A 14,846-nucleotide genomic window follows, 5' to 3' on the forward strand; every position below is an offset into this window, starting at 1 on the left:
GATGATAGTTAATTTTCAAGAAAAAAAGAAATTAGAGCAAAGTTCTAAACTAATCCCACAACACAATGGACGTTTGACCAAAATTTTATTTATCCCTTGTTCCTGCGAAGCTCAGCGACCGCCTGCTCTAGCCCAAGATGAGCCTACTTATCGATCTCTTGTTCTTACATTCTATGTTCTCTATTTTCTTTTGGTTATTTCTTTTTATTGTGAATTTTTAATTCCTTTCTGGGTTTAAACTTTGCACGTAAGGGATCCATTTCACTAACAAAAATGGTCTCCAGGATTTTATCTGTGCATAAATCGAAATAAAATCCTTTATGCTTGAACTTTATTCACTTCAATACCTGGAGATGTGCTCCAATGTCGTTGGGATTACAATTTTCTTTCACACCCTTTAAGGAATTTGTTTTAGAATCGAGAAATACTTCGCGTAGAGTCAACATAAGAATCATACAAAAAGTGATTTTACACGCTGATGTGTGAATCAAATATTTTCTTTGAAATTGAGTTTTCTTAATTAACTTTTGGTTACGTTAAGACATACCTCTAGGCACTATTATATCAAGAATAGGGAATGAAAAGAAAAGGATTTAAACTAGGGCTGTTTATCTGGGCTGGATAAAATCTGGCCTGGCCCGGGTCAAATCCGGGCCGGACCCCAGATTGGAAAAACCGGATTAATCTGGTCCGGGTACCAGATTTTAAAACCGAGACCTGAGTTTTATAAACTGGTAAAAAGAAAGGAAAAAAAAAAAAACCTCTAATTCTACCTGCGCCCCCGTTCAGATCTCTCTCTCTCTCTCTCATCCCTTCAAGCTCCAGCGCTTTCATTTTGTCCAAAACTGGAATTTGATTGCGCGGCTCACCAATTATCTCCTTTTGTCCTCAATCCCTCATCTCTCTGATGCCTTTCTCATTTGTCTAAATTTTTATCGCGTTATCATTGTTATTTTTTGATCTCTTGTATTATACTTTGACGTATTTCCGTTTGGGTATGTTTTCTTTCTTCCCTCTATTGTGTTCTCTATTTGTTGATTTTGGATTATTTTTTTTCACTGCCATGTTTGTCTTGATTGCCATGACCTTTCAGTAAGTCTCTCTCCCGATCTATGAACAATGAATGTAAATGTGGTAGATCTAGTGATTTGGTAAACTAGGTCTCTCTGTGCTTGGATAGATCTGGTAGATCTAGTGATTTGTCAAATGGGATTTTTCAGCCTTCAAATGGATGATGATGGTTGCTTTGAGGCAGTTTGCAAAAGTTACCATTTCTCTAAGGGAATATGTGTCCATTAGCTCTGTAGACTTGGGGGACATTTTGGTTAATTTGCCAATTACAGTTTGTTTATTTTCGTTTTTGTTGCAGCTTAATTAGTTAGGTTGTGAAACAAATATGAATTACTAATTCTTTGTTTTTCTTTATTGAAGATAATAGGTTATACTATCTTACCTTTCAGAACCCCACCTTCCTCTTATAAACTTTGAAGAGGTAGATTCTCTTGGCCTTCATATTTCTTTGCATTGTTAAAGAGCAGTACAAGTATTAGTGTCAATGGCAATACTATACAAGATGCACTGTGTCATCATCTTATGTTTTATGTTAATTTGGATGTAGTTTTGCCATTCATTTTTGGGGATGGAGTATTGCAATTCTTAACTGGATGCACTATACCTAAATATACCCATGATATATTCAACCTCTTGTTATGCTGGTCACTCTTGCAGATGCACCTGAAGCATTCTATATGTCTGTTAAGCTTTTGTGTAAGGCATTTTCTATTTATAGTGCACTAGATACATTCTATATTTACTAAATGATATACATTCTGTTAAGCTTGTGTGTAAGGCATTATACATTCTCTAGTACCTTAAATTTATCATTACAAAAGCTCCATATAAGTACATAAAGACGCCAAAACTTCAGAGTTTATTTGATATCTCAAGACAGAATTTGTTCCAACACGCACCTTTTGATTTCTCAGTTTCTGCTTATTGTATTCTTTTAATGACCCAGATGAGAAAGATTGGTTGGCCCAAGTTGAAATTTCCCTTTGGAATGGCAGGTTTGATTCTACCTTATAATGATCTTCTTCTTTTATCCCATTCATAACGTTTGGCAAATCCTTCTCAATTATTTATTGGGGAAAAGGTTGATGTCTTCTCTGTTAACTGTTGTTTTGTGTTTTGGTCACAGGCCGAGCTCCGAAGGAAAGGGCAAATAGCTTGTCAAGCAAGTTAAGCGCGAGTGAAGAATACATGGACTAGATACATTCTATATTTACCTATTTATAGTGCCATTTTCTCTATAAATAGATAAATATAATGTATAAATAGCTTGTTTTGTAATGTAATGTATAAATATCAAATAATGTAATTAGTTAAAAAGGTAATTAGTTTTATTTTATTTTATTTTTGGAAGGAGACACTTCTTATAACATTAACCAGAAATATTTTTTGTTTTATATATATATATATATAAACGATGTTTTTCAACTTTTTTTCTTGAAAAAGTTGTAATAGAATATAGGCTTTTAAATTAAAAAAACAATTATGCTTTTCAAAATTATCTTTTTCTTGAAAAAAAAAAATTAACATGTAAGCTTTTGTTATTTAAAAAGAAAAAGAAACAAAGTATAGCACGGAATCCTGATTTATACGTTGTAAAAATCCATATTCATCTGGGTTCCAGACCGGATCATAACCCGCACTAATCCAGTCCGGAACCCAGCCCGGGTTTGAAACCCGGTTTCCGGGCCGGGTATACCACGATTCTCAGTCTGGAACCTAGATGAACAGTCCTAATTTAAACGATCTGTGGTCTATGCCTTTTTTTTGCAACAAAGTGGTTCTTAGGATGAACTAATGTTTGTAACCTCGACTTTACATTAATTCCTGTCCTCAACTTATTCAATTTCCTGCCATTCAAGGCAGCTGAAGACAACTACCGTCGTGAAAAACAAAAAAAAAAAAAAACAAAAAACAAAATGAGAGAGAGAGAGAGAGAGAGAGAGAGAGAGAGAGAGAGAGAGAGAGAGTAATAAATTTTAAGGGAATGACTAGTGCTATGACATATCCGGAATCAAGAAAAACATGGCATAGGAAATTGAACATATCTGAAGTCCAGAAAACCCATTATATTTCTTAGAACACAAACCAAAGCAAAATATCCAAACTTTAGGATACTATAAAGTTTCACAGACCAAGAATTTTTATTGGGCAAAGCTTAGCTAGTTTAATGAGATAATGATCAGTCTCTCAAAAGAGATTGATATTATATAATAATGAGAGCAGCTAAAAGATTAGTGCCCCGCCAGTTTATTGGTAAGCGCCAAGACAATGCTGCAGAGCTGGCTGAATGTCGTACTCAAGCTAAGTATGGGAGAGGCTTTGCCCATTTCCTTCAAACCATCCTCACATGAACCAGAATTGGTCATTGCAGCAGACACCCATGTTAATACATCACTATACTTTTTAGACTTCAAGGACGTGAGGGATTCCTGGAGTCGCCCACTTATATCTTGATAGTTCGCATTGCAATCTTTAAAGGCAGGGGATGTATCTTTCTGTTTGGAGAGCTGGCCCTGAATTTGCTTAGCCTGGGATAATGTATGCTGCAGTGCAACTTTGGCTAGCACGCCAATATCAGTAGCCCCACGGCTCTCCGGGTCAGATTGAAGGGTTTTTTTGCACAGATCCTTGTACAAAGTACCATCACAAGCTGAGGTTATAAGATCAGCTTTTTGCGCTTCTGCAACATTTCTGAATTGATCAATTGCGCAGAGAGTGAAAAGAACACAGAAGAAGAACTTCAAACTCGGCTTCATGTTTTCAAGATGAAAGATTAATGGAGAAAATGAAGAAAACAATTGGAATGCTATCAACTTCTTTATCTTATTTTCATTTCACAACTATTGTGAAAGCATGTCTATATATACATAGAGAGAGTGAGAGGGGTACGCAGACAGATATGCCCAAGAAAGGCGTATGACCGCTCTCTGTCTGTTTTAAGAGGTCTCTTCGGGATTTGTTTGGACAGAAATGCATGAGTCGGTTTCATTTTTAATTAGGAGCTTATTCCGTTTGATCTGTGCATTAAGATAGGGGAGATTTGTTTATATACGATATGTAGGGGATTTTGTTTTCGGATTTTTGCTTTTTAAACCTCAGTTATTGCTTTTAATGGATAGGGGATTTTGTAGCATCCACATATTTCTTATATATCTTGAAAACTTTGAATACAATGTGATAAATAAAAAAATAAATTAATATGTAAATGTGCTTTTGATTGGTGTGTGGCCGATTATAATTATTAAAAAAAAAAGCCAAAACATTAATTTTTATGCAAACTCATATCCAAGCTTCCACATGCATCGATATTGAGCGCTCTTACAAATTGAATTTCTCAATAAATAAATTTTAAAAAAAAAACTATTTGAATTAGAAAATGATAAATACTATCTATTATTAGAAGGTTGAATTTGAAAGTAGTTATTGTTATTTAAAGAAACTCATTTGTTGGCAAATTAACTTGGGAATTCAAGACGAATTTATTTAACCCATTGATTCCCATGTTTTTCTAGAGACTAACTCACATTGGTTTTTTCAACAAGCTACTATCTAGATAGGGCTGTAAATGAACCAGTCTGTTCGATAGCTCGCTCGGTATTCGCTCGGTTAAACTCAAATCGAACTCGACTCGTGAAAAAAAAAAAAAAGCTCATTCGTTAAAGCAGATGCTCGCTCGATTTGTAAATGATACATACTCGACAAAACTCGACTCGACTCGACTCGACTAAGGCTCGTTTAGGCTCGCTCGTTTATGCTCGAGTCTACTCGTTAGCTCGACTCGATTAAAATTCATTCATATATTAATAAATATATACATACACCTATGCATATATATATGTATTAGCTAATAATATAAGCATACCACTTTTATAATTAAATATATAATATGTATTCTAATTACTTATGTCTATATAGTAAATATATTTCATAGGTATATTTTATAATTTGTATAATAATTAGTTGATAAAATTTAATAATTTCATATACTAGTATGTGGAAACCATATATGAAATAGATATATTCTATCATATTAAGTATATGTATTAATAATATATGTAGGCATATAATATATTGTTATTTTGGATAAATATCAACTAGTTAGATATTAATTATTTATAAATTTTTTAAAATTTTATAATTTAATAGAGGTTCTACTTGTTAATTGTATAAATTTAATATTAATTCTTTTTTATTTATTTATTTAATTTATTAATTATTAAATCTTATTAAAAATAATAATTCAAGTTCGAGCTCGACTCGACTCGAACTCGTTTGTGGGACAAACTCGAGCTCGAGCTCGAGTTAAGATTTCAACTTATCGAGTCGAGCTCGAACAAAGAATTAAAAAAAATCTCGAGCTCGAGTATTTTGAGTCGAGCTCGAGTTCGACAAGCCAAAGCTCGGCTCGACTCGGCTCGATTACAGCCCTATATATAGAGGTTGATCTTGTTAGAAGTTGAAGTTGTTTTATTTATTTATTTTTATTATTATGGGCGACCTAGATTCATAAGATTATAAAGTACAAGAGCAAGGGGTGAGAAATCTCAACAAGCATTATAACACAGAAAATCAAAATAAATTGGGAAGTTGAATTGTTATAAAAAAAAATTAAAAAGGGAAAAAATGGAATATAATAATTCCAGCCGAATATTTCCTTGGCTCTTCGTCGAAAAAGAGTCGCCATGAAGACAATTTCATCAACTGACAACAGAGACTATCAGCACTAAGATGTGCACTACAGCTTTCGATATTTGGAGATGTCATCGACAATCTCCTGATCCTCCCTCCTCTCTTGTATTGTTGGATAATGGAGCATATAAAAATAACTTACTGAAAGGAAAATCATGAAACTCTAAGGAACACAAAAATTTGTAGCTGCGAGACATGGTGGTGCGTGGAGGGAATATCAAAGACCCCCAAAAATACATTTTTAGACAAACTAATGTAGAAAAGAGACGTATGAAGTAACAAGCATTAAAAGATCTTGTCCATAGCCCAAGTCAAACTATGAAAAACAAATGCATCTGCCATGCCATATCTACATGAATATAGTCTCTAACAAAAATTTGGATCACCATTGTCAGAGATCACATTTCTTCCTCAACAATTACCAAAACCTGAATCCCTCGTTGTTCCTCCTTCCTCTGGCCCTTAGGCTTGAGAGTCAATGGACCCATGTTCTGAACTGATTTGGATGGTGTACACATACTGCAGGATGATACTTGAATTAGTAATAAAGAAAATACTAGCCGAACCGAGAATTTGGACTGAGAATCAACCGATGCTACGTGTAATTTTTTAATTAGCACATACAAAATATTTTAAAAAAAAAAATTTTGACTCTTTCTCCCTCCCTCTTAGCTGAAACTACAGATCTAATTCATTTCTTCCCACGTCTCCCTTCCGCTTGGTTAAAATTGCAAAACTTAACTTATGAAGATGCAAAATTAAAACTCTTCGTAAGTTTAATTTTGCATTTTCAGCTGAGCGGGAGGGAAGCATGCAAAGAAGGAAATAAGACCTGTAATTTCAGCCGAGAGGGAAGGAGAAAGAATCTGAATTTTTTTTAAAAGATACTTTGTACATGCCAATTAAAATATTACACGTGACATCGATTGTTTCTCGGTCCAAACTCCCCCGTTCGGCTAGCATTTTCCTTATTTTAAACCGTCACGTGCTCGAATCGGTCGATTATCAATCTAGAAAATGAAATGAAAAAGAAAGAACAAAAAGTCTGGTTGCAACCGGTTTTGGGGAACCGGCGTCATCGTTGTCCTACGTGGCACGATCCCGAAACGGCGTCGTATTGATCGATTAGTATCCGGGCTCGATTTCCCTCCCTCCCCCCTTCCTTGGTTTTTCATTTCCCCTCCCGATTGTTCGAGACCCTTCCCCCCCTTCCCCTCCCTCCCCCCTTCCTTGGTTTTTCAGATTCCCTCTCGAAGGTCCGAGACCCTTCCCCTCCCTCCCCCTCCCCCTTCCCCCTCCCTCCGAAGGTCCGAGACCCTTCCCCTCCCTCCCCCTCCCCCTTCCCTCTTCCCATCGTCCTCCCCGTGTTGTCTTCCACCCTATCTGTTGTCTTCGTCCTTCCTTCCATCGTCGCCGGCGCTTTCTTGTGTATCTTCTTCTCGGTAGACCCACAATATGTACCCCTTTCATCTTCTTCAGCAGATATTTGATCTCTAACCCACAGAGCAGCCCCCGTAGGCCATTGGTCTTCGGCTTAGTGCCAAAGAGCCCACGAACCACAAAGTCGATTTTTGGTCTCCACTCCACGAGATCTGAAATAAGCCCCGACAGAAACCCTAACCCTAACACCGACAGAATCCCTAACCCTAACACCGGCTGAAACCCTAACCCTAACACCGACAGAAACCCTAACCCTAACATCGCTCTGTCTTGAAGCAGGTTAGGTTTCGGTGACTTGAGCTTGTTGTTTTGGTTTTAGTTTCCAACATTCTAGAGTATAGCTTTGTGGTCATGTGTGATTGTTAATATTTAACTCCTTTCTTGTGAAGTGTTTAATTGTTATTTGCTGTTCTAGTTTTTTTTATAATAAAACTGTTAATTTTGCAGACTTGGTTTGGGATTCCATTGTTAGGTTTTGGTGACTTGAGCTTGTTGTTTTGGTTTTAGTTTCCAACATTCTAGAGTATAGCTTTGTGGTCATGTGTGATTGTTAATATTTAACTCCTTTCTTGTGAAGTGTTTAATTGTTATTTGCTGTTCTAGTTCTTTTTATAATAAAACTGTTAATTTTGCAGACTTGGTTTGGGATTCCATTGTTAGGTTTTGGTGACTTGAGCTTGTTGTTTTGGTTTTAGTTTCCAACATTCTAGAGTATAGCTTTGTGGTCATGTGTGATTGTTAATATTTAACTCCTTTCTTGTGAAGTGTTTAATTGTTATTTGCTTTTCTAGTTCTTTTTATAATAAAACTGTTAATTTTTCAGACTTGGTTTGGGATTCCATTGTTAGGTTTTGGTGACTTGAGCTTGTTGTTTTGGTTTTAGTTTCCAACATTCTAGAGTATAGCTTTGTGGTCATGTGTGATTGTTAATATTTAACTCATTTCTTGTGAAGTGTTTAATTGTTATTTGCTTTTCTAGTTCTTTTTATAATAAAACTGTTAATTTTTCAGACTTGGTTTGGGATTCCATTGTTAGGTTTTGGTGACTTGAGCTTGTTGTTTTGGTTTTAGTTTCCAACATTCTAGAGTATAGCTTTGTGGTCATGTGTGATTGTTAATATTTAACTCATTTCTTGTGAAGTGTTTAATTGTTATTTGCTTTTCTAGTTCTTTTTATAATAAAACTGTTAATTTTTCAGACTTGGTTTGGGTTATATTTTGGTACTTTCTGTATCCAATATGTTTGAATTGTGTTATATATCTTTTTATTGTGGCAAATATATATTACTTACCAACTAATTTTGGCACATTAGTCTTTCCTTTCTCTCCTTTGTTTCATCTTAGAAATGTTATCATCCTCATCAATGTCTTATTCATCTTTTGCCACACGTACCACGGCTCAACCATTGTGCTGCTGTGGGGTCAAAGCCACACTTAAATACTCAACTACAGCAAAAAACCCTGGCCGGCCATTCTTAGGGTGTCCAAAGTACAACACAGAGGTAATTTCATCTGTATCATATCCTTTGTTTCCCCACTCAGTTGGTTTATGTGTTGTCTAACATCTTTGTGTAACAATGGTTAGGGATTACCCTTCTGCAAGTTTTTCCAGTGGGCAGATAGTAATCAAGTGACTGAGCTCCAGCTCCAAGAAAGAATCATGCTCTTGTTACAGAGGGAGAAAGATCTGGAGAAAATAGTCCATCTTCTCGAGAAAAGGGAGATCGACCTGCGGAAGATAGTGGATCAGCTTGAGAAGGAGTTGGTGCGTCACACAGAAGATGGAGATCTTCAGAGGGAGAGGAAACTGAGTTCTTCACTTTTTAGTGGTTTTGCATTAGTGGTAGTATTAATTTGTATTGGACGTTTGATGCTCTTCTATTAGAGGAGAGGGTACTGAATTCCAGCCTAGTGTTGTAATTAGTAGATTTCGTAGCATATATTTTCTGGTTGAAGCTTTTCTAGGTCTTTTGGTGGTTTTGGTTTTTGTATCTAAATGCACTGAGTAATCATCTGTAACTTGCCCCATTTTGTTGGAGTATGTAATGCACTCCACATTATTTATTCTTGACTAATGTAGTAACCAATCTTATTGTAATGAGATTGGGTCTTATATTTCTTGTTAAACCTGAATTCAGAGGGATCAATGCAGGTCTTTATAAATCAATTACTTTGTTTCAATAGCCGAAACATTCAATTACTTTGTTGGGTTGTATTCAATTACTCAAACCATGCATAACCTGTATACAAACAGGTATCATAACCTTCAAAATCCCGTGCAAAACAATATGAATATCTACTCATGCCCAGTAGTACATGCACCGGATGCACTACAACACATGCACTATCTTCATCACCTATACACCCGCAGCATGAGTAAGCACGTATCTTCAGCCGAAACATCCTCAAAATCACAACTCCATTTCTTCATATCCTCAACTGCATGCACTATAACCCCCCTCATTGTCATACAACCCAGAAAGCTATGCCAACTGCATGCACTATAACCTTCTCCAGTTTACATTTTTCCAGCCAAATACAAGTATAAACCCAAAAACCAGTCCAATACATTCAAAATCTCATGCTCTAACCAATACCATCCAATACTGCCAAGCAAATTCAATATAAGGACATGTATTCCATCTCAATGAACACAGCATCCAATCCATTTCATAACACCTATACAAAATCAACACAAACCATTCATTACATAAAAAATCAACCCAAACCTTTGCTTTTCTGCTTGGTCTTGTACAAAATCAACCCAAAATCTATAAACTTGCTCAAAGCCATATTTATTGAAGATGTTCACTATGCCAAATTTCATTTCACCAACAGTTCTCAAATAACAATATTACATTTTTTTGAAGCTCTTGTCCTAACTAGTATTTCCAGCCAAACCGCATCAACCTACACACTGCCGACCGAAATATATCAATGGCATGCCAAATCATAACTAGTTGCCAACATGTTATGAACTTTGGTACTTCATCACAAAACATTTAATATAAACAAGTTGCATTACACAAATAGCAATACCATCTCCATCTCGTGCCCTGCATGCACTTTGTGTACCCTTTCCTCAAATCTCATTGCATTTTGGCTGGTTGTGAACCATCCAATACAGCCGGAAGCGGTTATGATCCATCCAACCCAACAAGCATCTGTAGACCGAGAGAAGGATTATATCACAGCCGAAATATATTACTCTTATAAATACCGATGAACCACAAGTTGGGATCCCCTTACACTTTCTTGACTTTGCCCAAATGTTTCTTGGGGCTGGGCTTCAGTTATGTCGGGAGCTTGTATAGATTCTCGAACAGCCTGATTCAAAATGAGAGAAATTATTCAAAATCATCTTATAACTATAAGGTTATAATCTTGTGAATCAAACAATTGTAAAAATCAACATTATTACTTGCTCAACGCCAAATAAATTCTTGCGCACGTCTATGACTGGTGTATCTTCTCCATCTCGCTGAAAATAATATATCAAATATGTCATGTATAACCTTCAGAATAAGCTATAGATAAACAAAAAGAATTAATATAAGGACCTGTTTGCGTTTTCCCTTTCCCTGAGCTCGCTTCGTCTTCTCCTTTACTTTTCGTAGGTCTCTCTCCATCCTGGATGCTCTCCTCAGAGATGGAGGTCTCCTTTTCCCTCTCACAACATGTGGACTGAGTACTTGTTTTGAAGAACCAACAGTAGCCGAAACATTTGTCATACCTTCAACATTGGGACAACATGGGGGATCTTGATTGCCAGAATACAGCTCAATCATTGCATGCAACTTATTAGTTGCATCCAAAGCATGTTCTCTCGAACCCGCAGCATGAGTAATCATCTTATAACATATGTTCAAAAGGCTTGAATAAGCTATAGAATCCTCCCGTTGTTGTACTGTGTCGTAGCTGCTGTGGATTAACATGTATCTTCTTTTGATGTCCTTCCTCCACCGATCCAAGATGTACCTATCAGGCAATGATTTAATCCCGTTACATTTGAACATAGTGAAGATGTGCCTGCACACTATCCCCCTCATTTCAAACAACCCACAAGAACACTTGGCAGCTGTATCTTCTTGACTAAAGACCACTGAATGTGTAACCAATTTAGTGAACTCTTCGAGACAAACTTCATCCTCCACACCATAGGTCTTTATAGTACCATCCACCTTCAGTAAAACTAAGTCCAAGTCGATAATGCGGGCAAGTTGTTGCTGAACTTCCCTAAACTTTCCATTCGTGTACGTATCTTGATATCTCTTTTCAATGGGAGATCTTGAGATGCAGGGAATAGTGACATTAAATGAGTGGAAATCCGCTACATTTTCGTTCTCAATTTTCTTTTTCAAGGCATTATCATATTGATCGACAAACTCTTTCAAGTTTGTCTTCGCATGAACATAGCCGTCAAAAAATGCATTCATGCTCTCGCTCCGCTGAGTTGTACTCATTCCAGCCCAAAAAACCTCTCTCAAGAAGGCCGGTACCCAATACTCACGCTCAGTGTATAAACTCTGCAGCCATGCATTCTCATGCAAGTTGTACATGGTGATGAACTGATCCCAACATTTGTCAAAATCTTCCCGACTTTGGCTGTCATACACACATCTCATTAGTGCAGTTTTCATTCCAGTCTTGTAGGAAGCATAGCTCCCGAGCTTTTCGGGTACTTTCTTAAGTATATGCCAAAGGCAGAATCGATGCCGGCTCTCGGGGAAAACAATTGAAATAGCATTTTTCATCGCTCTGTCTTGATCAGTGATAATAGCCTTAGGGGCTATACCATCCATACACTGCAACCAAGTCTGAAATAACCACACGAATGTCTCCGTATCCTCTGAGGAAATCAAGCCAGCTCCCAACAAAATTGATTGCCCATGGTGGTTTACACCAACAAATGGTGCAAAGGGCATCCCATATCGGTTCGTCAGGTATGTGGTGTCGAATGTGACCACATCACTGAAATATTGGTACGCTGCTCTACTACGGGGGTCCGCCCAGAATACATTCTTTAACCTCCCGTCATCATCTAGGTCCATTAATGCAAAGAACCCCGGATTTTTGTACTGCATTCGTAAAAAGTAGTCTCGAAGCGCCCCAGCACCACCTGCGCCCAGTCGTAGATGTCGTGCCTTGTCGATGTAGTTACGACAATCCTTTTCCAGAAACGGGAGGTTCTCAAATCCACCCGCGCCAACAACAAGAGATCCGAAACTCTTATTCATTCGGATGCCAGCCATATCATTTGTATCAAGGACCCTTTTTACGGATTCACTTACTTCTCTATTACATCGAAAGAAGCGTGATTTCTTTGGGCTAAGGTTGTGGTTATGGATATTGTGAACTGAATTCAGCCGAAACTTTCCATCAGGAGTTTTTGAGGCATTAATCTTTGCCTTACATTCAGTCTTTCCTGTCGGACGAGGGTTGGAGACATTCAAAATTCTATTCCGGGCCTTCCCACCACGGGCACAGGCAAGCGTAACATATCTAACAGTCCCATCCTCTCCCCTCTCACTTCTTTTTGTCATCACCCCAAACCCGCATTTCTTCCCATATTCCTTATAGTAACTCATTAAATCTTCTAAGGAATTAAACTCCATCTTGGACTTTGGCACATCATCACCATCCATTTGCACCTTCTCAGATTCTTCGGCACTGGATATGGGGGTTTCAGTTTCCCCACCATCGGGTCTGTTATCTTGTGCGTGTGGTCCATCTACTAAACATTCATCAACTCTAGAGGATGTACATGGCGATTGGGTTTCCCCACCATCGGTTCTATTATCCTCGGTACCTTGGAATTTGCTAGTAATGGAGCCTGTACTAATAAGAGATACCGGGCCTTCCATGCCATGTTCAAAGGGGTAATTACCATTCTGGCAAAAAGAAAAAAACAATGCAATTAAACTCCTTTTAAAAAACCAGGTTGAATTAAAATAACATCTAACTCGATATGACATCACTACCTGTAGGTGCATTGGATATTGGTTGGCACTAGGATATGCTAAAAAACCCGGTGACCAAGCAGGCATTGGTCCATAATAACCGTGCATGTAATTTGAGATGTTTGGAGAAGTTGATGGTATGTCCTAAAATGTTTTGTAATAAGTTATTGATGTGTATTGAAAATAAATACTAATAAACAAATAATGTTTTCCATATATTAAATAATATAACATACCGCAGGTGGGGGATTTGAGCTAGATGGCCGCAAAAAAGTTGGGTCTTCTTTTCCGTTTCCCATTCTAAGAGGGAGGCAAATGAATTGTCAATAGTAGTATTATATAACTTAAACCACATTAAAATCTATAAACTAGTATATAAAACATGATCAAAGATATGTATATCTACAAAAAATCCTCAACATCAACATTACTAGGAAGGAAACAATGTATTGCAAATGCTTTCCAACCAATCACTTGGAATATATAAAACCAACAAAGTTATCATTGACTATAAATTTGCAAAGCTGGAGAACATTCACATAGATTTGGTACCTACTCAAACCATTCTAAGTATGGTTTTCCAAGTTGACAAAATCTTCTTCTAGCAAAACATTCAATTTGTCTTGTCAATTTTTTTCCCTCTTTAGATATTTGATCTCTAAATATCTATCCTACTCACCCTCGGAATTGATATCTAAATAAATATTGACATGTTCTATTTTAATTCATAAAGCAATTTCTGTAGTGGACTGACAAGCAACAAGCAATACGTATGAAGGCCCCTCAAGCAATACTGGCCATTACTTCTTTCACAGGAAATTCCTGTTCCTTTTGCACAGGATGCAAGTCAGACCCATAAAGAAATTAGTTGAGATTTTCCTTCGCTCCATAACAAGCCAACATATTGACAGATCATCTAGCTGCTTTAACTTCGGTAACACGTACAGGATTTGCACAGGTCAATGTAAAAGGATGGAATTTGTTTCCTTTCTAATGAATGACAATTTGAGAAAGTGAAATAGGGAAAGTTCTACGTACTATCATTAATGTAAAGAAAGACAATATCAGAGCTCTATCCTTTTCCGTCGTCTGATTGTTTTCTTTTAAACAAGCTCATTATGAGTATTTCAACATCATTACTATAGACCAAAAAACCTTTGAAAACAAAATACCAAGGCTAAATCAGTTTGTGTAAAACGAAACGAAAGAATACAACAACAGAAAAATAAAAATAACAAAACAGAAAAATCATTATCGAATCAATAGACCACAATGTGTATGAAGGCCCCTCAGATCTAGCAGTAGTGACGGACGAAGACCTCAACAGCCGGTTTTGTCCACGCCGGCGACTTTCAGACGACGTTTTCAGGCCACGGCAGTAAGCGGTCTTCTCTCTGCTTCAGACGAGGGTGAAAAACAAAACCAGCTTCCCAACATTTCGATTTCCCTCTCTTTTTCTGCTTTTTCTGCTCTTTTTTTTTTATAATATTAAAATATTAACTGACGTGTACTGACACGTCAGCCGATGTCGCACCCGTTCCGCAAAACCGGTTGTATGTAGAGGTATTGTTATTTATATATCTTGAAAACTTTGAATACAATCTGATAAATAAAAAAATAAATTAATAAATACATTAATTATTATAATTAATTATAAATAAATAAAAAAAAAAAAAAGGCCAAAAC

The 14,846-nt window shown here is 36.8% G+C and overlaps 3 protein-coding genes across 3 annotated transcripts; 1 reads left to right on the top strand and 2 right to left on the bottom strand.

The window, feature by feature from the left end:
• Window positions 1–3,122: 3,122 nt before the first annotated feature.
• Window positions 3,123–3,909, bottom strand: LOC122319428 (pectinesterase inhibitor 3-like). The gene has a single exon (XM_043137490.1). It carries the CDS (start codon window positions 3,825–3,827, stop codon window positions 3,303–3,305), a length of 525 nt encoding a protein of 174 aa, XP_042993424.1. The 5' UTR covers window positions 3,828–3,909; the 3' UTR covers window positions 3,123–3,302.
• A 4,654-nt stretch (window positions 3,910–8,563) lies between these two features.
• Window positions 8,564–9,329, top strand: LOC122317959. The gene is made up of 2 exons (XM_043135048.1): window positions 8,564–8,702; window positions 8,786–9,329. Exons 1-2 carry the CDS (start codon window positions 8,565–8,567, stop codon window positions 9,083–9,085), a joined length of 438 nt encoding a protein of 145 aa, XP_042990982.1. The 5' UTR covers window position 8,564; the 3' UTR covers window positions 9,086–9,329.
• A 917-nt stretch (window positions 9,330–10,246) lies between these two features.
• On the bottom strand, window positions 10,247–13,689 carry LOC122319413 (protein FAR1-RELATED SEQUENCE 5-like). Its single transcript, XM_043137476.1, has 6 exons — window positions 13,397–13,689; window positions 13,182–13,304; window positions 10,761–13,091; window positions 10,622–10,681; window positions 10,450–10,527; window positions 10,247–10,364 (listed from the first exon to the last, which is right to left on the bottom strand). Exons 1-6 carry the CDS (start codon window positions 13,457–13,459, stop codon window positions 10,338–10,340), a joined length of 2,682 nt encoding a protein of 893 aa, XP_042993410.1. The 5' UTR covers window positions 13,460–13,689; the 3' UTR covers window positions 10,247–10,337.
• Window positions 13,690–14,846: the final 1,157 nt, after the last annotated feature.

Source organism: Carya illinoinensis, chromosome 8, assembly GCF_018687715.1.
Source record: "Carya illinoinensis cultivar Pawnee chromosome 8, C.illinoinensisPawnee_v1, whole genome shotgun sequence".
Taxonomy (NCBI): Eukaryota; Viridiplantae; Streptophyta; class Magnoliopsida; order Fagales; family Juglandaceae; genus Carya; species Carya illinoinensis.

Bases quoted from the DNA above. Each gene is read 5' to 3' on its own strand.
- LOC122317959 (XM_043135048.1), top strand. From the start codon at position 8,565: ATGTCTTATTCATCTTTTGCCACACGTACCACGGCTCAACCATTGTGC. The intron at 8,703-8,785 runs GTAATTTCATCT...AACAATGGTTAG, and splicing joins GTCCAAAGTACAACACAGAG to GGATTACCCTTCTGCAAGTT.
- LOC122319428 (XM_043137490.1), bottom strand. From the start codon at position 3,827: ATGAAGCCGAGTTTGAAGTTCTTCTTCTGTGTTCTTTTCACTCTCTGC.
- LOC122319413 (XM_043137476.1), bottom strand. From the start codon at position 13,459: ATGGGAAACGGAAAAGAAGACCCAACTTTTTTGCGGCCATCTAGCTCA. The intron at 13,305-13,396 runs GTATGTTATATT...AAAACATTTTAG, and splicing joins GCTCAAATCCCCCACCTGCG to GACATACCATCAACTTCTCC. The intron at 10,528-10,621 runs GTAATAATGTTG...ATTTTGAATCAG, and splicing joins ATTTATTTGGCGTTGAGCAA to GCTGTTCGAGAATCTATACA.